The 23067-nt window shown below is 33.7% G+C and overlaps 1 protein-coding gene across 3 annotated transcripts in view; it reads right to left on the reverse strand.

Moving 5' to 3' along the window:
- Positions 1-23067, reverse strand: part of CADM2 (cell adhesion molecule 2) — a 945585-nt gene that overhangs the window by 132106 nt on the left and 790412 nt on the right. For all 3 annotated transcript variants that reach the window (XM_010978531.3, XM_031457665.2, XM_031457658.2), the window contains 2 exons: positions 9360-9512; positions 7071-7208 (listed from right to left, as the gene is read on the reverse strand). In XM_010978531.3, the coding sequence (XP_010976833.1) occupies positions 7071-7208; positions 9360-9512 (291 nt within the window). The remainder of the gene's footprint in view (positions 1-7070; positions 7209-9359; positions 9513-23067) is intronic.

Raw genomic sequence — 23067 nt, forward strand, 5'->3', positions numbered from 1 at the left:
AGAATATTTATACTCGCAACATAGATGAATTTCAGAATATTTATCCTGAGAGATCAGAAGAAGAGTATATGCTATATGGTTCTATTTATATAAAATTCTAGAAAATGTAATCTATATGACATAATGCAGAGCAGTGGTTTCCTGGAGGGAGATGCGGGATGAGCAGAGAAGGTCAGGAGGAAGGAATTATGAAGGTATATGAATGAACTTTTGTAGATGGTGAATATGTTCATTATCTTGATTGTGTTGATGGTTTCATCACTACATACACTTGTGAAAATAGACCAAACTGCACACTTAAAATATATGTAGATTGATTTTTGTCTATTATATCTCAATAAAATTGTTTTCTTTTTTAATAAGAAATTTAAAAAAGTTTCTTAAAGATTTTTGGTGATCATTTGCTTTCATCAGCTATTCACACCCAGAGAAATCAATTCTTTTATCTCTTTCCAAAAAGATGTCTTATGTATCTCATGATGTCTTGAAAGAGTCTTGAGGTAATACACTCAACAGCATTTCAGAAAACTCCAGGTCGTGTATGTGCACGCGCACACACCCCCAAGCCCCCACTAGCAGGTATTACTAATGCTATTTCTTTTCCTCATTTGCTTTGGGGTCCAGCATGATCCAGACTTAAATGGCAAGGACACTTTCAAAGTGGCAAATTTAAACAAAAGAACACAAAATATCATTGGTTTATGATGTACACTTCAAGCTTAAATACTAACACTTTCAATTAATCCTTGCCATACATGATACAGGAGCTTTAACCTTAGGAGACACAAATACCTGTTTTACTTTCCTTTGTGTTTAGCTCCAGAGAATTCACAATCTCTGGATTACATGTTAATATTTCACTCATTTAAGTTAAGGTTTTGTACAACTGACATTTAATGAAGCATTAGGCCAAAACTAGTTTTGCAATGCCAGACAGAGTATTTAAATTAAATATATATCCTACCATTTCTTAAAGTAGATTCCATAGAGTTCAATGCAGGAAACACAAAACAAATTTAAAAAGAAAATCATACAGTCAAAGAATACTGCTAAGATGTTGGCTAATGGAATTTTTGCAGTAATTCTCAGAAATGTTAATCCACTAAAGCACATGTCGATTCAGTAGAGAATCTCCTTCTAAGAACAGACTCATAAAGGACACAGAACAATGAGTAATTTTCTAAACTTAGTAGATTGAGACCCCTTTCTTTCTTTCTTTCTTTGATTATCCATGAATCCTCAGCTTCCTGGTCTCTAATTGCATGCATTCTCAAACTACAGTGAACCTAAGGATCAACAGAGGTACTTACTAAATATTAGGACTCCTAGGCCTGAAATCCAGGAGTTCTGATTTTAAAAGTCTGCACTGAGCCCAGGAATCTGCATTTTTGTAACTAGTATCTCAGGTGATCCTAATCCAAGCAGTCTAAAGGCTTTTGAGAAACATAACATTCAGAAATACACTCTACCATTTCCAAATGCTGAAAAAATTATGTCCTAAGTAGCTCACAGTAAAATTACAATATATTTAGCCAACTTGAAAATGAGCTGCTGCATTATTTTTGATTAACATTAAAATCTAGGTCAAAATCCCTGTTCACACAGGGAAATGCAGCTAAAGAAAGTCAGCTTAAGCTTGATGGTCAAACATTTGGAACAAATGATGTATAGTAAGTAAATAACACTTGTAGAACACAGGCAATACTATTAAGTACTGACAAGCTTCAGCAACTCACCACAAAGTCAGGCTTTGATGGATATGCAAGTTATTACATAGCATAATTCTCAGGGTCAGGAGGGAGTCCTGAGGGAGTTTCTGTTGGAAGCGTGCTGTACACATAAAGCGTGATGACTATTTCAAAAAGCTAAAAGTAAAAATGTTCTTCATTAAGAGATAATAGGCCTCTTTGTCAAAATTCCTTTCTTAGTTATAAGTCACCTAACTTTAAAAGCTTGCTAAGCTTCACTTTTAGATTCTATATAGTTACATCAACCTCAATATTTTAAAGAATAAACATATTTATTTCTGAATACATTTCTCCCAATGCCTTTCTTAGTTTCACATGTTCACTATCCAAGTCACTTGGGCACCCAAATTGTACTGTCTTTGACCCATATTTTAGCCCCATTTTCAGAATCATTTACCAAGTTCCTCTGAAATTTATCTTCTCTTTTAAATCCACCTCTTTTTAAAATCTGTTTCATCCATTAGTTCATAGCCTAATTATAATTAGCTCATGCTCTAAACGTCCCTTAAATACTCTTTCAGCCGTCAGCTTTCCTCCCAAACTCGAGACCTGTGTCCTAGAATCAGAATATTCAAGCCCAGTCTTCGCCATGTGTGTGACCATGAGAAATCATTCTTCCTCTCTGGATCGGCTTCCTGTGTTTGCTGCATAACAGATTCTTACCAGCTTAGTGTCCTCAAGCAACGTGCACTGATTTCACAATTTCTATGGATTAAGAGTTCAGATAGGGCATAGCCTGGTCCTCTTCCCAATGTCACTAAATTGGTGTCATGGTGCTGGCAGGGGCTGTGATTCCCATCTAAGTTTTAGCATCCCCTACAAACTCAGATTGTTGGCAAATGTATTTCCTTGAGCCTACATATTCAAGGTCCTCATATTCTCACTAGCTGTCACTAAGGAACAGCTTTCAGCTCCCAGAGGTCACCAACAGTTCTTCGTTACATGGCCCCTAAAGACAGTTCACACAATAGCTATTTGCTTATTTCCAGGCCAGGAGGAGAATGTCTCTCTGGCTCTTCAATCTTTTATAAAGACCTCATCTCATTATGTCAGGCTTCCCTTGACAATCTAACCTCTGACAAACTCAAAAGGGATCCATAATTATATCTGTAAAATCCCTTTTGCCATGTAAGGTAACATGATTAAGGCGGTGAGATCACATATAGTCACAAGTCCCTCTTACACTCCAGGGGAAAAGATTGTTTTAAAAAATGTGGGTCATTAAGGGTTATCATCAAATTATACCTAACATATTCCTGGAAAAACTAGTTAGCTGGAAAAGAAAATCTTAAGATTTTATGATAACTGCTCATACTATAAATTACTAAACTTATACACGGAATGGAAAGTTTATATAAGTTCTCAGGATGCTGATAGATTTAGGAAGGCAATACACATCTTTTCCCCACATTTAATGGCAAATATCCAGACTTCCTTGCTACACAGAGGATTAAAAGCTGCACTGAAACCCCCTGCAGTTTTGAATACAGAGCTGCCCAGAGGCACCAAAGGGATTTCTGAATCAGATTCAAGGGGAGGGAAAAACAGAGTTAGATGAAAATTATGACTGTTCACTTTCCACTGTTTAAAACAAATAGAAGAAAATGTCTCACCACTGCCTACAGAATAAATTCCAACCCCTTAATCTGAGTAAAAGACCTTCCATGACTTAACTGGCCCCTGCCTTTGCACTCACCTCCCATGTCCACGTCACTCAGAAAGTTTCATAGTTCCTTCAAATGATCACATGCTTTTACTCTGTGTAAGCACGTGGTTCCTTTTTTAAGTATGTTCTACCACCTACTTTTACCCACAACCCATATGATGAATTTCATTCATTGTTTAATACCCACTTATTCACTTAACAAATCTTTACTGAGGACCTACATTCATCAACAATTCTTGTCTTCACCTGTCCCACAAAACAGGTCTCATCTCTGCTTCTTCCTTGGTACAAAAACTGTAGCCAGTTCCTACATCTATTACTAGACCTGCTAGATCTTATGTTCGTACGTCCACCCCCAAATGTGAGTATCTTAAAGGAATAATTCTATTGTGTTTATATTTCTAGGACTAATTCAGGGATTGTTACAGATCATCAATCATGCTCAAGATAATAATAATAATGAGAATAACATCTAAATGTATTCAGTGATTCCTTGTACTATGAAAACACTTTATACATATTGGCTTATATGAAATCCTTGCAACAGCACTTTGAGGCAAGCTTTATAATCCTCATTTAGCAGATGAAAAAACCAATATTCAGAGACAGAGACAAGACTTTTATAGAAGTTGCTGATACTTCCTAACGTTTTATTCTCTTTAGCAATGTGGTCCCCAAACAGAAGCATCATTATTACCCCCACGTTTAACACACTACTAAAAACAGAAGTTCTCAGGTTCCCACTCAGACCTACTCAATCAGAAAACCAGGGCTCAGGGCCCTATAATCTGAGATTTAACAGGCCCTGGAGGTGATGATGATGCTGGCTAAAGTTTGAGAACCACTGCTCTATACTCTAATAAATATCCTGGCCAAGAAACTGTAATCAGCTAGAACTTTGAAACAATGTTCCCCCAGAAACTTGGCAATTCAATTCAAATGTTAGATAGAAATGGACAAAATATTGTACAGAAAAAATAATTCATCCTGAAATCAGAAGTCACTTTGAAGGCCCATCCCTCCATCCATCCTAGAGTCTGAAACTTAACACAGTGTCAATATGCTGACTGGTCAATACTTAGTTAAAATATATGGAAAATAATCCTTCCCCTTACCATAATAGCTACTTTGGGATTTACATATAGTATACATTCTTCTTTATAGGAAAATATTCCTCATAGCTAGTTCTATTACCCCAAAGTCACCTTAAATATCTCCAAGTCAAGGTTCCTCTTTTTTCATTCGGATATTCACTCATGCCCCATAGAATGCTGTGCACTTGGAACACATTTTAACAATTTCTTATTGAATTGAATTTAGCTGGATTTGATTAGCCTATGTTTTTCCATTGCTTTATACTAGGGATTGTCTTTTTAAAAAGTGTCATGATATTATAGCAAAAATTGTTCAATGATAATAGGAAAACAAATTTTGATTTCTGAAAACACAAGAGTGCAAGACAAGGATGGAGCACTGCCTTCAGGGAGGAGTGTCTGCTGAGGGATTTTGGAGTGAACTTCCACCTGGCGTATCTAGAGGACAGCCATAGTAACGAAGGTGCATTCTGCAGAGAGTACTGCATACATAATAAGTGCATATACACCTATAAAAAACAGTTTAGAGCACTCAGGAATTTAACCAGCTAGTTGTGAAGACAAACTATGTAAACATGTGAAAGAAGAGCTGCAAATAGATAAAAAGCTATGAATGCAAGTGTAGGAATAATAAATGCTCTATTGATAGCCATGCATTAAAGAGCATAGAAAAAAAAAGCTTCACTAATTCTGAAAAGAGTACAGAACCTTATGCTCATTCTGTACATGATTTTGTTTTGATTTTTGGTCTAGTCCTGAATCAGATGATTTTAAAGTATACTGTTTATAAGATCCAAAGTATGTATTTTTATATATAAACAAAAGTCCCTCTATTTAGTTTAAGAACAACTCTAGCATTCAGAGCAGAAGCCAAATTTGTCAAAAAGTAAGATATTTTATAAAACTATTTTTATGAAAACATTATGTGTTTCTCATAAGGCTACCATATAAAAAACAATCAATCAGTATTAATGACTAGTATGTTAGTCTCTGACCTCTCTGAGGACATATTTACACGAACCACAAATAAAATGGTAAGAAATTAAGAACTAACTATGTCAGAATTCAGAAAGGGTTGCATGTACGTGCAGTAATAAAACAATTTAACTGAAGGAGAGTATTTAAGAAGGAAGAATATTCTAGTATAAACCAAGCCCTTCAAACAGAAAAACATCTGATACAAGAATTCACTGCCTGGAGCTTTTTTATAGGCCAAGGAAATCGGATTTTAAACTTATCCTACAGGTTAAGGCTTTCAATCAGAAGTGCTTAAGCAGAAAAAGTGACTGGCTCAGATCCTTGTCATAGTAAGATAAGTCTGGAAGCGATGTACTGGGTCCATTTAAAAAAGCTCTAACCAAGGCCAGACATTTACTGCACATACCTAAACAAACATATCCTAAAGGCAGAATTAGAATGGATGTTCCTGAGCCCTGGCAGAACATAAGAGAAAGTTTAACTTAGCATAGCAATGTGTCTAACTTGTGTCTTGGGTGCTTTAATTGCTCCAAATTTAGTCCAATAAAGTGAATTTATTACAGGTTCTGAAACAAAGATAGTGATTAGAGATAAATTACAAATAGGTTCCTGATTTGAGAAGAAATTTACAGAGCGAGAGTAATTAAAACAGAAAAGAGACATAATTATTATATGGATTATTAACCCATGATTTCTTAGTAATATAGGCAACTCTATCTGTTAGGTCTACATGCCCACTAGTACAACACTTGAATTATAAGTTAAAATAATCAGAATGGTTTGCATAAACCCATCTCCTAGAAGATTACCTTGAGATTGATACATATTACTATATATATATAGGAAACATTTTTAACAATCACAATAAATTATTCTTATACTTGGATTTTAATGTACCCGTGATATCAGCTCCAAGATATTTGCATGTGTAATATAAAAAAAATTATTAACCTCATTAGCCATCTCCCCTATAAACTTAATCCTCCTAAAAATGCATATTTGTGTGTGTGTATGTAAGTTTAGGTGCATGAAGAGCAGGATTATGCTTAATATTTAAACTTCTGTGCATTTTTACTGAGACAAGTACTTTTTTTGTCCTCTGTGAGAACCACTAAAAATCAGGTTTATTGATGTTTAGCTATTTTATTCTCAGAACTTTGTATTTCCAGAAACCAACAAATTGAAGAAATATTCATGGAGTTTCTCTGTCTATAATCCATATACTGTAGAATATGAGTGTGGAAATTAATCATATCTAACATGTACTTAGTGCTTGTTATTGTCAAGCACAAATCTATGTATTTTAATATATTTTTAATATATTAACACATTTATTCCTCCAACTATCTAATTGGATATATATTATTGTAAAATCTGCTTTACATAAGAGAAAAATGGGGCACACACAGATTATATTAATATACCTTATAAAATTACCTAATTTAAGATAAATCTGGTTCAAATTACACTTAATCAGAAAGTGACTGTGGTATGAAAAAGAAAATACAAGATGCCCTGGATCTAACACTTCACATTAGTTTCAGCACATTAATTTTGATTTGGAGATCTTTTCCCATTCCTTACCTTTAATCTCTTTGTCATTTTTGAACCATCTTATATCAGCTGCAGGTTTACTACCAGATGTTTTACAAGTCAGCTGCATCAAGTCTCCCTCCATAACTGGTGATGAAAATCCACTAATTTGAGGCTTCTCAGGAACACCTGAAATTTAAGCAAATAAATGAAATAAACATCAATTACCAGGGTTGATTTGTTCTTATGACTATTATTTTCACAAACTAAACTGGGTGTTTAATGGACAATAACTTCAATCAAGAATAATACACTTCTATATAATAAAATATTTAAAATATATAAAAATATGTGTGTGTGTATATATATACACACATGTAGACACACACATACTTATATGTGTCTGTATATATGCATATTTGTATTTATTATCCTGAAAACATAAAGTGCATTTAGTTCAAAGTCTTTTTTTTTTAATTGAATTTTACCTGTAAAAATACTCTTTGTAAATCTTAAAAGCAACCATTCAATATATCTTAAGATTTACCAGTATGGGGATTTAAGAAGGTAGATTGCTTGCATTGGGAAGTAAACTCTGCAAAGGACATTTCTTTATTATTTAGTAAATTGTGGTTTATCTAAAATAGCATCTTTCATTCCTGATTTCATAATTCTTAAAGCTGAAAAACATATTATCTTCTGTGTACTTTGTTCTAGAAAATGCATTTTGGAATAAGGGATTCATCAATAATTGCAACTATACTCCTGATTTCCTGATTCTTCTAAAGTAGAGAATGTCTCTTGATATCATTTGTATTAGAAATGCAATTGTAGTTTTGTGGAGCACAATATGTATTATTTTTAATGCTAGCCACTTAGTACCTTCTCGAGTCCAAATCATCCAATGAATAAGCAGATAACTAATATGCAGATCCCGTATATGAGTGATTGAAATAAAGAAAACTACACATTTTGGGAGTGCAACCATATTCTGTTGCCATGACAGAGGTTTATTAAAATTTCTTCTAAAAGTATTCAGTCATAAAGGCAGGCTGAAAGCTTATTGTACTATTTAATTCAGTTTGAAAAGCATCAAATGTAAGAATACTGGACAGCAGCAATATAAGAAATACAAACTAAAACAACAAGAACAAAGATAAATGACAGATCAACATTTTCCGATTAGCTGACTAGTTGTTTTTTTTTTTCTGGTTACCTTCATATTGCCTTTAAAAAAATTATGTCACACCACTATTTAATAAACTGAAATTAGCCATTTGTCTATCCTTGGGGTCTCGAGGTAGCTCCTCTACAGAGCAATACATTAACCTTAGGCAATTGTTATCCTGAAATACTCCCTTTAGTGGGTATATACTGTCCTTAATGGCAGACTTGAGAAGATTTTTATAAAAATAGTCCCAGTGGGACTTGCAAAGAAACATATTTCAAATCCTATGCACAAAACCAATTCACTAGCAGGATTAAGTTTAATATTCTCACCCAAAAGAATAGCATGCACTAGTTCATTTAAATGCAGTGTTCTGCCTTTATCTATCAAAAAAGGAAGGAGAGCTAGGGGAAAAAAAATCAATCTTTAAATTCCTCTAACTTGTTCAGTACACAGGTGTGTTTCAATGAACTACGGCAATTTCAGCTGATTGGGCCACTGACGTCTGTGGAATCACAGAGAGCTCTGTCTGAGCTGCAGCTTGATTGCCTTGGAATCTCTATGAATGTATTGCTTTTTGGTGTCACTATAACCTTTAGAAAAATCGTCCAATATTTAGAGAATAAAAACAAAAAGAAGCTACAAGATGCATGCACAAGTGACATTATGCACTTCATTTAGAAATCTAGAAAACTACAAAGTCAAAAGGCAAGAAGGTATGTAGAAATGTCAGGGTCCTTTAAAGACACTGAAATACACAAAGGGGTCATATCCAGCAGCCAAAAGATATTAGGGAAGACCCTCATTGGTAACTGATGAGAAAATGGAGGCATATCCTATAGACACGTTGAACTCAGTATGCTCACTATTCTATCACTTTACACAAGGATCACCATATATACATTATATAGATGAGCTGACACAAAGGAATTTAGTTGAAAATCAAGAAACGTGGTGTCTGTTGCTGGCCAGGAAACAAAATGGCTGTGTTCTCCAGAAGTCATATAAATCTTTACATCTCTCTTTGTTTATAAAATGGAAAAGTGACTAAGTGGCTTTTTAAAATGCCCTCGGATGATCCTCAAAGTGTATATTTGTTATTGATTCATGTTGTTGTTGCTGTACACACCTCTCTGGCTTGTGATTACATAGTGTTAGTCCCTTGCACTTACCCAGAACAGTGAGATAGGCCTTGGAAGTTTTGACAGGCATTGTAAATAAAGAACAGGTGTATTGTCCTTCATCAGAGAGAGAAACATCACTGACGCTGATACTCAATTCATGCCAGGAAGCCCGAACCAGCTCGATCCTATTGTCCCTTAAAGCTAGAAAAATAAAATATTGGAAATATGAACAACATCAGGAAAAGTCAGTACTGTTAGGTTACATATTTTTAGCACATCACAATAAATATTTTCTTTGGCTATATGTCTAAATCTAATTTCCTGAAATGTTTTAAAGGAAGGTTTAAATATATTGAAATACTTTATCAGATTTGTGTAACCAAAGTAGAATTAAATGTTCCTTAATGTTCTCAGAAATAACTTTTTAATTAAATGATTCCATCTAGTAAGTAAAACACTTTGGATGAGGTAGATGTTGATAGTGATAAAAATGGCTTTCCTCCACAGTCTTTCACTGGTTACCAGTGCCAAGAAAACTGTAAACAAAAGGGTTCACTTTTATGCACAAATAGATTTGGAAAACTATGACTGCTGCATGACCTCTAAAAGACCAACAATGAACCTTAGGATTTTGAAAGTTCTCTGCAGTAGAGATACCTGTTAAACTTTTTTTTTTTCTTTTTATTAAGAGCTGACTTTCAGCTGAAAAACACAAGTCAGGTACCTGATGTTTAAATTTGCTCTGATTGGTTGTTTCCTCTGCTGTACCTGTCTGTTAAATACTTTTATATGCTTTGGTTCAAACCACCTTTTCTATCACAGAAGACTTTTTTCACTGAAGATCTCTTAGCTTCTTGCTGATTTATGCTCCTTTTGACTCATTTGGGGAAAATATTAAAAAGTTTAAATATCATTTTACACCTTACTAAGTGTAGTTATAAAACCTGGAATTAAGCAAGAAGTGACCAAAGGAGTACTCTGAAAGGTAGAAAGAGGAAAGAGGACCAGTTAGGGATACCAGGACCTGAGGAACAACACAGTGGCTCCCCAGCCAACTGTAGAAGGCAACTGAGGCATGGCTTCTCCTAAACAGAACCCAGCAACAGAAAGTGGCCTAGGTAGACCCATTTTTATTGCAGATCAAATGGGATTCCTACCAGGAACTTCAGGAGACACTGGGCTACCCAAAAGGGTAATCAAGTGAGCACAACACTGCCAAGTGCCATGTAAAGCAATCTCCTTCCCCACTGGGCTGGAGACTCCCCTGCCCTCCTGAGAGGCAATGGTCAATTGGGCAGCATGGACGGTGGGTCAGTCCTGCTATAATAATTACTCAGCCTTTGAAATGATCTTCAATGAGCCAAAGAACCACTTACCCCAACTAGAACACTAGAAATATGGCCTGAGGAAGTTCCTCTGCCTTCTTAGGTGGCACCAGTAGAGATGAATGCAACTCCCCATGGAACCAGACAACTCAAAGTGTCTGATTAGCACCACAAAGGCTCTGAAGATTAAGTTGTTGGTATAGTCATGGTGTACAAATGTAAGCCAAGATCTGTGTGCTAAACCTAAACAAAATGATTGCCTTCTAGAACAGAAGATGTAAATAGGACGGAGTCTCCTAACATAATAGCCAAATGCCCAGGATGTGATAAAAAAAAAAAAATCACTGGTCACACCAAATACCAGGAAAAACATAACTTGAATGAGAAAAAATAATCAACAGATAACATACTCATGGACATAGAAAACAAACTGGTTACCAGGGGGAAAATCTAATTGGGGGGGATAGACTAGGAGTTTGGGATTAACAGATATACATTACTATATATAAAATAGATAAACAATAAGGATCTACTGCATAGCACAGGGAACTATATTCAATTTCTTGTAATGAGCTGTAATGGAAAAGAAACAGAAAAAATATATATGTATGTATGTATTTGTATAACTGATTCGCTTTGCTATACATCTGAAACTAACACTGCAAACTGATTACACTTCAATAAAAAATAACAATAAAAAATGTTGAGAAGGAATGAAAGGCAAAAAAAAAATCAATAGATGCTAACACTGAGTTAAAACAGACGTTGGAATTATCTGACAAAGAATTTAAAGAAGCCATGCCCATGTTAAAAATGCTTTAACAAATAATTAACTAATTATCCTAAAACAAATAATAAATAAAGAATTCAAAATAATATAAAAACTATTTTAAAAGAATCAAAAGGAAATTATAGAAGTCAAAATGCAATAACCATAACAACTCATGAGATTGGCTTAATAGTACAATGTAGATGTCAGTGGATATAATCAGTGAACTTAAGGATAAAACAATAAAATTCACCCTTTCTGAACAAGAGAGAGAAAATAGATTGGAAAATAACAAACAAACAAAAATAAACAAACAAAAAACAGAGCCTCAAGGACTTGTAGGAGAATAACAAAATATCCAACACTGGTACCATATGAGTCCCAAAAGAAGAGAAAGAGAGTGGAGCTGAAAGAATTTAAGAAATAGTGATCAAAATCTTCACAAGTTTGGTATAAGAAATACATTTACAAAAACAAGAAGAGGAGCAAACTGAAATAAGTTAAACCCAAAGAAGTCCTTACCAAATACATTAAAATTAAACTCCTGAAATCCAAACAGAAAAAAAAAAAAAACAAAAAAAAAAACCTTGAAAGCAGCCAGAGAGAAACATATATTACCTGTAAGAGGACACTAGCTCATATGATAAAAGATTTCTCATTGGAAATCATGGAGGTCAAAGGGAGTGGCATATTTTTCAAAGTGTGGAAACGAAAGAACTGTCGATAGTGGATTCTTATCCAGCGAAACTGACTTCCAGGTATCAAGGGGAAAGAAATATATTCTTAGAAAAAGGAAAACTAAGAATATGTTTCCCTTGCAGATCTGTCTTAAAGAAAAGTTCAAGTTCTTCAAACAGAATAGAAGAAATTTTGGAGCATCAAGAAGGAAAAAAGAACAATTGAAAGAACAAAAAATTGGGATAGATACAATATAGACTATCCTTCTTCTCCTGAGTTTTCTCCATTACATGATGTTAGAAACAAAAATTGTAACATTGACTGATGCAGTGTGCAACACATATGGAAGGAATGCTCAAGACAAGTAAAAACTGGACAGGGCAAAGGAACCTAATGGTTTCCATACCTGACTAGAAGTGGTAAAACTGGTAGACTGTGGTTAAGTCCTAAATGTATAGTATTTCAATACCTGGATCAACTACTAAGAAAACATACAAGTGAAAGTGATACAATCAAAAACTCTATAAATAAAGTTGAAAGAGATAGAGAAAAGATTAGTGGCTACCAAAGGTTAAGGATAGTTAAGAGTTGGTGGGGATGGGGAGGGATATGAGTGTGGTTATAACACCACAGCTATATTCAACTTCTTGTAACAAGCTGCAATGGAAAATAATCTGAAAAAATATACATATGTATGTATATGTATAACTAAATTGCTTCGACTATACGTCAATAAAAAATAAGAATTAAAAAAAACACAGCACAAGGGATCTTTGTGGTGATAGAACTGTTTTGTATGTTGACTGTGGTGATGGATATATTAACCTACAAATGTAATAAAATTGAATCAAACTAAATACAGACACACACACACACACACAAATGCATGCATGTAAAATTGGTGAAACCCAAATAACATTGGTGGACTATATCAATGTCAATTTTCTAGTTGTAACATCTTTGCAAGATGTTATTTGGGTGAAGGGTACATGGACTTCTCCATATTATTTCTCACAATTAGGCATGAATGTACACTAAAAACACAGTTTAAAAAATTTATGCACAGTTGATGGAATAGGGGAAATGGTTAGGTTCTCAAAGCTTAAAATTCATTATATACCTTGGCCATAGAATAAGATAGGGATTCCAAGTATCATATATTCTTAAATTGCCTGTACCTTTCCTTCGTGCTTTGTGAGAGAAGCAGGCAATTAGAAAATATAAAATATTCTGGAAAATTCTAAATCTTCATGATTTTAAGTGTATTTAAAAAAATCATCCTCCCATTTACTCAAAAAACACACACCTTAATGATTACAGTCCCTCTGAGACCATTCTTTGTTAACTCTAATTTCATAAGGAGACACATATTTGCAAAGATTTTAAAAACTGCTTTTTAATGAATATAAAAAATAAGGAAGTTAGACTATGATTGTGTTTACAACTCCATTAGAGTACAGCAGACATTTTATAAAAATATCTATTTCATACTCTATCTCTTACACTACCTAATATATATATATGCCTTGTTCAGTTGCAAGAGGAAAACAGTGGGACACAGATTTGTCATTTCCTCAATAGGACCTCATGCTATATCAACCATTTTTCAAAGCTATGATTGATTTAGAAAAAAAATTTATCACTTATTTCTTGGCTTTTTAAAAAAGAAGTCACCAAAAGGGAAAACCTCAGGTTCCTGCCATGATACTGTATGGGTAAAACATGCTACTCACTCCCTGTGTTCAATTCCATTTCCCCTAACACAGGTCCCACTGACAGAGGGAGAGCGAGCTTACAATTTTCAGTGAATCTTGGCAAAAGGAATTTAACTCTCTTTTTGTCAGACTATCATATGGTAACTATATAACATTACCAAATTCAAATTAAATTACTCAATACATACAAATATAAAAATTCATATTTAAACCACTTGTGTGCAGTAAAGCTAAAAAGCACTAACTTTGGAATCAAAAGATCTACTTTAAGTACTTATACGAGGTCAGGTTTTCTGTGGGTAATAATGTATCTCCATCTTCGGATTATGATGGGAACTTAATGATATTATGTAATGTGTCAAGTGCTTTAAAACAAATCTGCAATGATATATTAAAACATTTGGGGTTTGGAATCTTGATGAGAATTGAAATTTTTAGAGTCTGAAATGTCTCAATTGACTCAGATTACCAAATCATATAATTTTTTTTTTGTTGTTTCATGATCCCTACTAACTTTGACTAAAAATTAGGCTCTGAAAGTAGAATACCTGCATTTTAATGTAAGCTTTGTTATTGGTTAACCATATGAACCCAGGTAAGTCACTTAAATATTGTGTACCTCAGTCTGCTAAGTGTTAGGTAGAGATTACACAACTGAGTAAAAGTATAAGGAATATGGTTTAGAGAACTGAAATATATGAATATATACTCAAAACTTGAAAACATGTTCCCAAAAGCCAAGAAACTGACATAGCTAGTACATGGATTATTTATTGCATAAATTTCCTTGATAATTTATTTTCCAAAACAGAAGAGTTGCCTGAGGAGATCCTCACTGGATTGAACATTTTAAGCAAATCTTACATCTACAGCATTTATCTTTTCAAGTTTGTAAATACTTATGATGTCATTCTTCAATTCACTTTATCACAGCATTTTAAGTATGAAAGAATAACAGGAAATCTTGAAAAGTCCAAAGAGGGATGTAATATAACTCAGTGGATTCTCTGTGAGTGGCGTCTTTGTCTTGCTCATTGCAGCACCCTGAACCATCACTATCTGCATGGGAGGTGTTTGGTGAATGACTACTGAATAGAAACTGAAAGCCAAACTGTCTACGGTAAGAGCAGAGTGAAAAAGAACTGAATTAGGAAGTCCTCTTTGATACATCTCTAAGATCTCCCATAGGAGAAAAGCCAAAAAAAAAGGAGAAAAAAAAAAGTGCCCTGTTTAGATGCTGTTGAGCATAAAAGCCCTAGAAACATGCTACAAAATTTATTAACAAAGTGACCGATCTTTGAAAAATTATATGAAATACTGAATGAGTGATCTCTGAAGCTACTGTCATGTTATCTTACGGTTTCCAAATGAACACGAAAGGTAGCAGTTAATCAGAAATAACCCATATTTTCCACATAGCAAGTCCCATGTATTTATAGTGAACTTCAATAAAGAATTGTCATATTGTCAGCTGAAGTGAATTCAATCTTTAAAAAAAAGGTGTTTTTCCTTTGAGAATACAGAATGTTACCTAAATTATCTTTTAAAAAACACATTTCATTAAAAAATAGATTTTAAACATTATCCCAGGAATAATTGAAGAAAACAAATGAGTATGTGTAATAAAGGGATGAAAGGTAATTGTTCACACATCACAGAGATGAAAATGAGCTAGTGGGTTAAGTGGGCTACTCTGAGGTCACAGTTCATCAGCCATTAGGTGCCTGTCCTCCACTGGTGAGGTGATTTAACAGTTCAAAACTCTGACCTCTGGAGAATTTAATTTTAGCTGCAAATAAGAAGTACTGACCAATGAATAAGAATCTATTAAATAGCACTTAACTCGGTGAAAATTATTTTCCCAACATACCGTTGGTTCTAAATGGTTCATCAATCATACAAATGTATATTTGGGATTCATACTGGGTAAAATAAAAATTCCTGATGATTACTTGGTGAATTTTAGACACATTTTACCCTTATTTCTAACAAATGTTACTGGCATATTTAATAAATCGTGTATCAATTAGTTTTAAACCAAATTAACTTAATAACATTAATACTATTGAATTTATCTAACACTATTCATTTAAGAAAATAATAGCAATTTGTGCATACTTGTACTAATAGTTTTCCCTCCTTAAATGTTGTGATATTTATAAAGGTGATCACATACTTCATACCAGAAATATTTTCAACTATCTTTAATTTCCCGTAAGTAGTACTTTATGTCATATTTTAGGATGCTTAAATGATAAAAACATATTTCATGATGTAAACACATTTCAGAGACTATTAAAATGTAGCAGATAACATCTCCATTGTTTTTGCATTTCTTCCTAGTTAATCCATTTGATCTAAAACTTTCTGAAATCACGATTATATCTCTTTATATTTATATTTATTTTTATAAGTATTTATATTTCACAGAAGGCTTTACGCATATCACAGTACATAGAGATGCCCATTAAAATTCACTGGATTAAGTTTAACATGTGGGTCATCAATCTTGCATATAATATTCTATAATTGTACATATTAACATCATTTTAGAAAATTCCATATAGTAAATGAGTATTATGTGCTGAATTATTTTATTATAATTCACTATATTTTGTAGACAGGAACTAAAGGAAAGCCTACATGAGGATGATACAAGTAATTTCTAGTGTCATTTTGGCTACTTAAATTCTCAATGTTGAGCATACATTTCCAAGAGCATACCATCCTACACCAATAGGATTTAGCCAAAGCAATCACTGCATATATCTAAAAATTTTCTTAAACATATTATTTTCCAACCAGTAAGTTTCATTGAGTAAAGTAAGTTTAACATCACTAGTGTGATGGGTTTTCAAGAAAGACAGATATGTCAGCCTTCATTCTCCGTGTTCTCAGCTTGTGTCCACAATCCAGGTGTCCCCACTTGATATCTATAGGGAGTTTAGCTATAGCAGTGCAGAAGCCAGGTTCTGCCTAGGGGAAAGATATATATAAGAATGCTGCACGTGGCCTTTGATTCAATATCAAGTTTTATTCTGTTGCTTGCTGACTAATAATGTATTCCTCCCCATGGTTGTGACTTTGGTGTTTCAAGGTTGCCCAGACCAGCACTCTTATTTGTTTCTCGACTTCTGTAACAGGCCTGCTCTCTGTACCCTATCCACTATGCTAACCTTAGACCTGTGCTAACTACTCTGTTTTGCCCCTTCTGATCATTCTAGAACTGATCACTAACCAAATTGATTCATGCCATCTGCCAGCTCTCTGTTTCAGCTCAAAAATATACTATCCCCAAGGGTAAAAACTAGGATGAGGAATTAAAGCTTCAGTGAGGTCAACTTTGTCTTTGTGTATCAGAATATATATATATATTTGCTAATTAAATCTGTTTCCTAATAAACCAGAAAGGAAAAACAAGTCAAATAGCTCTAATATAGTTTTAAATGCGTCACAGATTCCAGGCTCTTTTCATTTTCATAATACACCTATATCCCTACCCAATTATCTCTTTTGTAAGATAACATTTAAATTGTCGCATCACATAAAGCCCTAAAGACCAGAAACATGCTTACTTTTCTAGTCTATTTCTTGACTCTTCTCAGACCTTGCAGTTGGTGTACTGACATGTATGACGTCAAAATATGCCTCTAGATATTATACAAGAGGAAGGTTAAGATGAAAATCTAGCCATTCTTCTTACTATACAAGTGTTAATATATGTTAATTCATTAATATCTCAAGTATTTTGTTAATAGCATAATCATATACTGATTATAATTAGTATATGTTATTTATGATACTATTATGGACCGCCAGAAATAAAGGAGTTAACACATACAGACAGAATAAAATATCAAGCTAGTGAATTCTTTTGTGTTTTGTTCTTTTACAGTCATACAACATAAAACAATCTAAATCAATCTTCTGGAAAATTGGTAAAAACAACCATTGCTCCAGAGCTGATATTTGGTCTACCAAGTTTCAGCTGGGACTGAATTTTTACTGAAACCATATTAAATGGAGTTTTAGAATAGAAATGTGAACAAAACCCAAGCAATAAATCTGGAAACTGTGTCACTATTTGAAGGAAGTTTTTTCAGTGGTAGAATTCAATTTTTAAATCCCAGAGTTTCTTATTTCAAATGTATAAAAACAAAAAGTCACTACTCTCACTCCTCTACTTGTAATCTGTTATTATGAAACATTTAAAAAACCAAAATGTTACCATACCTAACATGTACTAAAAATTAGTAAGCCTGGGTATGGAAAATGTATTTCCATACTTGAGGAAGGGATATAAACTCCATGGTATTTCTACTTTCCACCTTCTCATCTTTGCTAAGTCTTGTCCCTCAGAGTTTCCTCCTCATGGAAACCCCTCCACTTTTCCACTCTTTTAAATTCCTAAAGCTCTGCACACAGACAACATTCATAATGCATCTGTATCCCTGCCCAATTATCTCTCTTGTAAGGTAACATTTAAACTCTCACATTATATAAGGCCCTAATGAACAGAAACGTTTACTTTTCTGATCTATTTCCCCATCCCTCTTCAAAATGCCTAATAATTTAAAAATGCATGAACATTTGTTCAAATATAGAACGTAATCCATGCCTCTTTATGTAAAAACATATATTCCCTGCATGTCTCCAGGTCATACTTATCATTCAAACTAATTAACATATTGCTTTGTTGATAAATTCTTCCATGCTGTCCACCTCAAACTACATTCACTCCTTCCTTTAGGCTTTCGGGGCAAGAAAGTACATGAAGCTCAATAACAATTTGTTGAGTTAATGAGAGATTAAAAGCGAACATTATGTGGTCCATTACTTATATGCTGATAGGTACCTTTTATCTTATTATATGGTAATCTCCTGGAGCATCCAGCCACGGATGAGACTGCTACCTACTGCCCACAGCCATGAGCACAGTGCTCTGAATATAATTCCCAGTCTCTCCATCAGGTGAGAGTGAATGAACAAGTGAAAGCTCACTGAATAAATAAAATGGCAGGTGCACCTGGTGAATCATCTCATACAATAAGTAAGGAGGGTATGCTCTAGAAAAAATGACAGTTTTACATGATAATGACTTTGAACTTTTTATGTTCTAATAGATTCTTTGCACCTGATAATTTTCATTTTGTAAAATTTGACTTGAAAGGAGTTTCCAGCTATTGATTTTTAGTTTCTAAATCATTAGGCTAGTTTTTTTCTTACTTATATAGTACCAAAATATCATTAAGAGATCAAAATAAACCAAAAAAAGTTCATAATTCACACAAAACTCATTTTTCTGACCCCATTCTAAATATCTTTCTCCATTTTGACATAAATTGAATTATGTAACTGAAACTTTAAACATCTAAGGCAGGTGAGTATCCCCCTACACCATATAATAGCCCATGCCTGTAAAACTTCTAAACCTATGGATTCAGACAATGAAAATTTACTCCTGTTTAAGATAGTAAGTAGGCTTACCTTACTTTGACTTTTACAATTTTATATGGCAAGAAGAACTTTGTAAAGCCAGGGCAAATGCACTTAAATTTTCTTTCGTATCTCTAGTTAACTGTCTAGGTATCATTACACCCACTAATTTTACAGTAGAGTTGCATTTTAGTGGCTTAAAGTACAGGAAGTTTCTCTAACATGTCAGAGTAAAGGACTGCTCAAGGCCACTGATGGAGGCAATGTACACTACACAAGTATTAGTGACATTAGCTGTTATCTCCATCTTTTGACTGTGAAAACCTTCTGAGAGGAAGTGAGCCTAGGGAAGCATGGGTAGCAAATTTTCCTGGCAGAGGCCTGGAAACACGAATATCACTTGAGTTAACATTCCACGTCTGGGCACATGGCCGTACTTCAAGGGAGGCTAGCAAACACAGTCCAACTGTATGCACTGGAAGGGGCGATATTAGTAAGCAGTTAGTATAGTTTCTGCCTTGCTACTGTAGGTTTATTTGTACCACTACATCTATATATGCTAATGCTTCTATATTAAAATTGGTGTTGATACCCAGGAATGATAGAAAACAATAGATAATAGACTGTCTCTAGTCATAATTCCACTTAGTTACTAAATTATAAAAAAGAATTACCAATCTATTGTTTACAAACATGTTGTCCTTAACACCTCCTTGGATTCAGCAGAGAAGAAATATCTATAAAAGTAATGCTAATTATGTTCTATTGACTATGTCATCTAAGATATCAGCATGACCTTAGTTTTACAAAACGGGAGAGTTCTACAGATTCTTCATATAATGATGGGATCATCTAAAATCTCTAAAACTTGAGAATTCCATACAAACTTTTACTAAGATAACTACTGGGAAAGGAAAACACTGCTAACACACACACACACACACCCACACACACCCACTCATATACTATTAGTATATAGTAATTTCATCTCTCTGACAATCCATACAGTACATTTTGATAAAGAATAAAAGTAGTTCCAAGACTGTAAATCACATATGATAAATATATAATTTAAATTTGGGGAGTATTTTCACTGGACGAGAGAACACTGAGAGTAGATGAAGTGGTTACTGACATGTGAATAGGAGATCATACTTATCCTGATCAAATCATTCAATTTGAGAAGCTAGTAAGAGGTCCATTTGGATTTGATACAGAGACTGTCTTTCTATTTATTGAGCTCTTCACAATTGTAATTAGGAAACTCATGAGATAGTGGGCTCTGTCAAAAATGTTGTTTAATTAATGGCAACCTGGTCGCCTGCCAGGAATGTTTAAATGTCTTCCTCTCATTGCATGAAAATATGTCCTAAATGACTTTTGAAGTCCCTTGCAATGGTTTTAGGAACCTACTTTTGAAATTTACACATTCAATTTATAAATTTGTTTAATCACAAATATGCCCAGATGCAATAATCAGGAATCACTAACTCAATGGCATATCATACTTGATGTATGCTTTTATCTATTAAAAAAAAACTCAGTAGATTTTGAACGTGTTTTCAAACAGTGAGTTACACTTTAATTTCATTAATAGTATTATTTATCCATATTTTAAAACCATCTAATATGAATTTACACTTTGTGCTCAATATATAGCTGAAATGTGACTGAATTTTAGGCTGAAAATGTTGTCATTTATAAGTTAATGATTCAACAAGAATTGCTGAGATAATTGAGTATATTTCAAAATTTCATCTTTAGAAAATTAGTATGCATATGCTCAAAATGGTTTGTCTTTCTCTTAGGTTTCAGTACTCCCATCAAACAAATGCAAAAGCAAATGTGTGTGTGTGTGTGTGTGTGTGTGTGTGTGTGTGTGACTGTAATGCATAAAATATTTTACATCAGATGATTACTTTTCCTTAATATCATCTTGCTGGGATAAAAATTAGAGGCATTACATTCTTATTAATAGTATTATCTCTCTCTTCGAAAAATGGGTTAAGGATAAAAGAATATACCATTTGTCAGATATCATAAGAACATAACAGAAACTTTGCTCATGAAATTCACACCTAAAGTGCCAAAAGATTCACTTGATATACAAAGCATTTGGAAAAAAAAATCAAATACACCAGTACTAGTAGTAACCTATCAAACATGTTCTGCAAATAACATAGCAAAGCCCGATTTTACTTCAGTCTTCAGAATGCTCTTCACTCCTCAAAGTTTAAATAATTGACAAACATACAACAGCAACTATGATGTGTTACTAACACAAAATGCCCAAATGCGGCTATATATGCAACTACATTTTAGTTTGGTGAATAAAGACCATGTTTACTAGAAGCCTTACCCTAATACGAATACTACACAATTTGTAGTTAATGTATATTATATCTGTTCAATATCTAGTATGGGTAGTTTTATGAGGCATGATTGTTAATAGATAATAATCATAATTTAATAACTATAAAAGTCTGATAAACATTTTCAAAGACTTATACAAACTTTTCTCCCCCATCTCCCACAAATAAAAGTTTGTGAATATTTTCTTGGCTTCTTCAAAACAGTATTTCTCTAGGTGTTTGTCACATTATTTCTTATTTTCCTTGGGTAAATATCTTTCGGCTTTTGATACAGTTCACAATTTGATACAGCTCACTATTTGCCTGCTTTCAGAGAACAAGAAAACGATGTGGTATTTGAACTAGTTTCTGTAAGCTTTCATTCTCTCCAACAACCTACAATATACCAGTCCCCTCAAAGACATATAAAACTAATTTTTTCACATCCCACCATAAAACCACCGTATGCAGCCATGTGGTATTATTCTCATAGAGCAGTTCTATCAAAGAGACAAGCAGATTGTATGCCATGCTATTATGGAAATTTATACACAAAAGTTAGTTGAGAATGAAAAACATCTGCCTTCATTAGAGAAACCAGCCTTTGGTATTTGTGATCTTTTACCTTTATAGGGGCCCATACCCTGTGAAAGCCTGGAACTGGATTTGTAAAATAGGAGGAGAAAATGACTCAAGAATACTTTGTGTATGTTTCTTAGGATCTCAAAGTCTCATCGCCTACAGTCTGAAGTTTGGTTTAAATTTTCACGGTTTTGCCTTCATTTTGTGGACAATATTAGGTGAAATAAATTCCATAGTATAGAAACTTTCAAAATCTAGGCACCTGTTAATATATTTAAGAAAATCACTTTTATACTTTTGAAATTCAGGTAGAACCACAAAAGACATAAATATAATACAGATTTCATTAATATTAGTCCACTGATTCCTATGAAACATGTTTAATATTTTTCATTGCCAATATGTATTTGTTACTGGATGTTTCACAACTTGATCTTCTTTCTGATCAAATGGCCTCAATTTCTCCAGTTTTTACTATGTTTCCTCCTCTTGTGGGGAAAAGGTGTGTGTGAATCTTCCAGAAAGTAAATACTGCCTCTAAAAATCAGCCCATTAATATTGATCATGAATATTGTTTTTAAAATATCTTCTTGTATAAATCAAACATTCTGTGGGAATGGAGTCAATCTCAGAGTAATAAAAATAAATCACAATTTACTGTGTAGAGCTGAAGAATGACATCCAACTTTCTAGGTTTAAAGCATTGAATTTTCTTATATTACATCATAGAGTTTGATTTCTTTTTCGTTCTCTAAATGAGTTTCTAAAAGTGCTACTCAATATTAAATTATACGCTAACATTTAAAAGTCTGGTAATGTGTTAAAATATATGGCACTGATATTTTGCTTATAAAACATTTTAGTGAAAGGTAGATAAATTTAAAAGATAAAAAACAAAAT

The sequence above is a fragment of the Camelus dromedarius genome, chromosome 2 (assembly GCF_036321535.1).
Source record: "Camelus dromedarius isolate mCamDro1 chromosome 2, mCamDro1.pat, whole genome shotgun sequence".
In the NCBI taxonomy this organism is placed as follows: Eukaryota; Metazoa; Chordata; class Mammalia; order Artiodactyla; family Camelidae; genus Camelus; species Camelus dromedarius.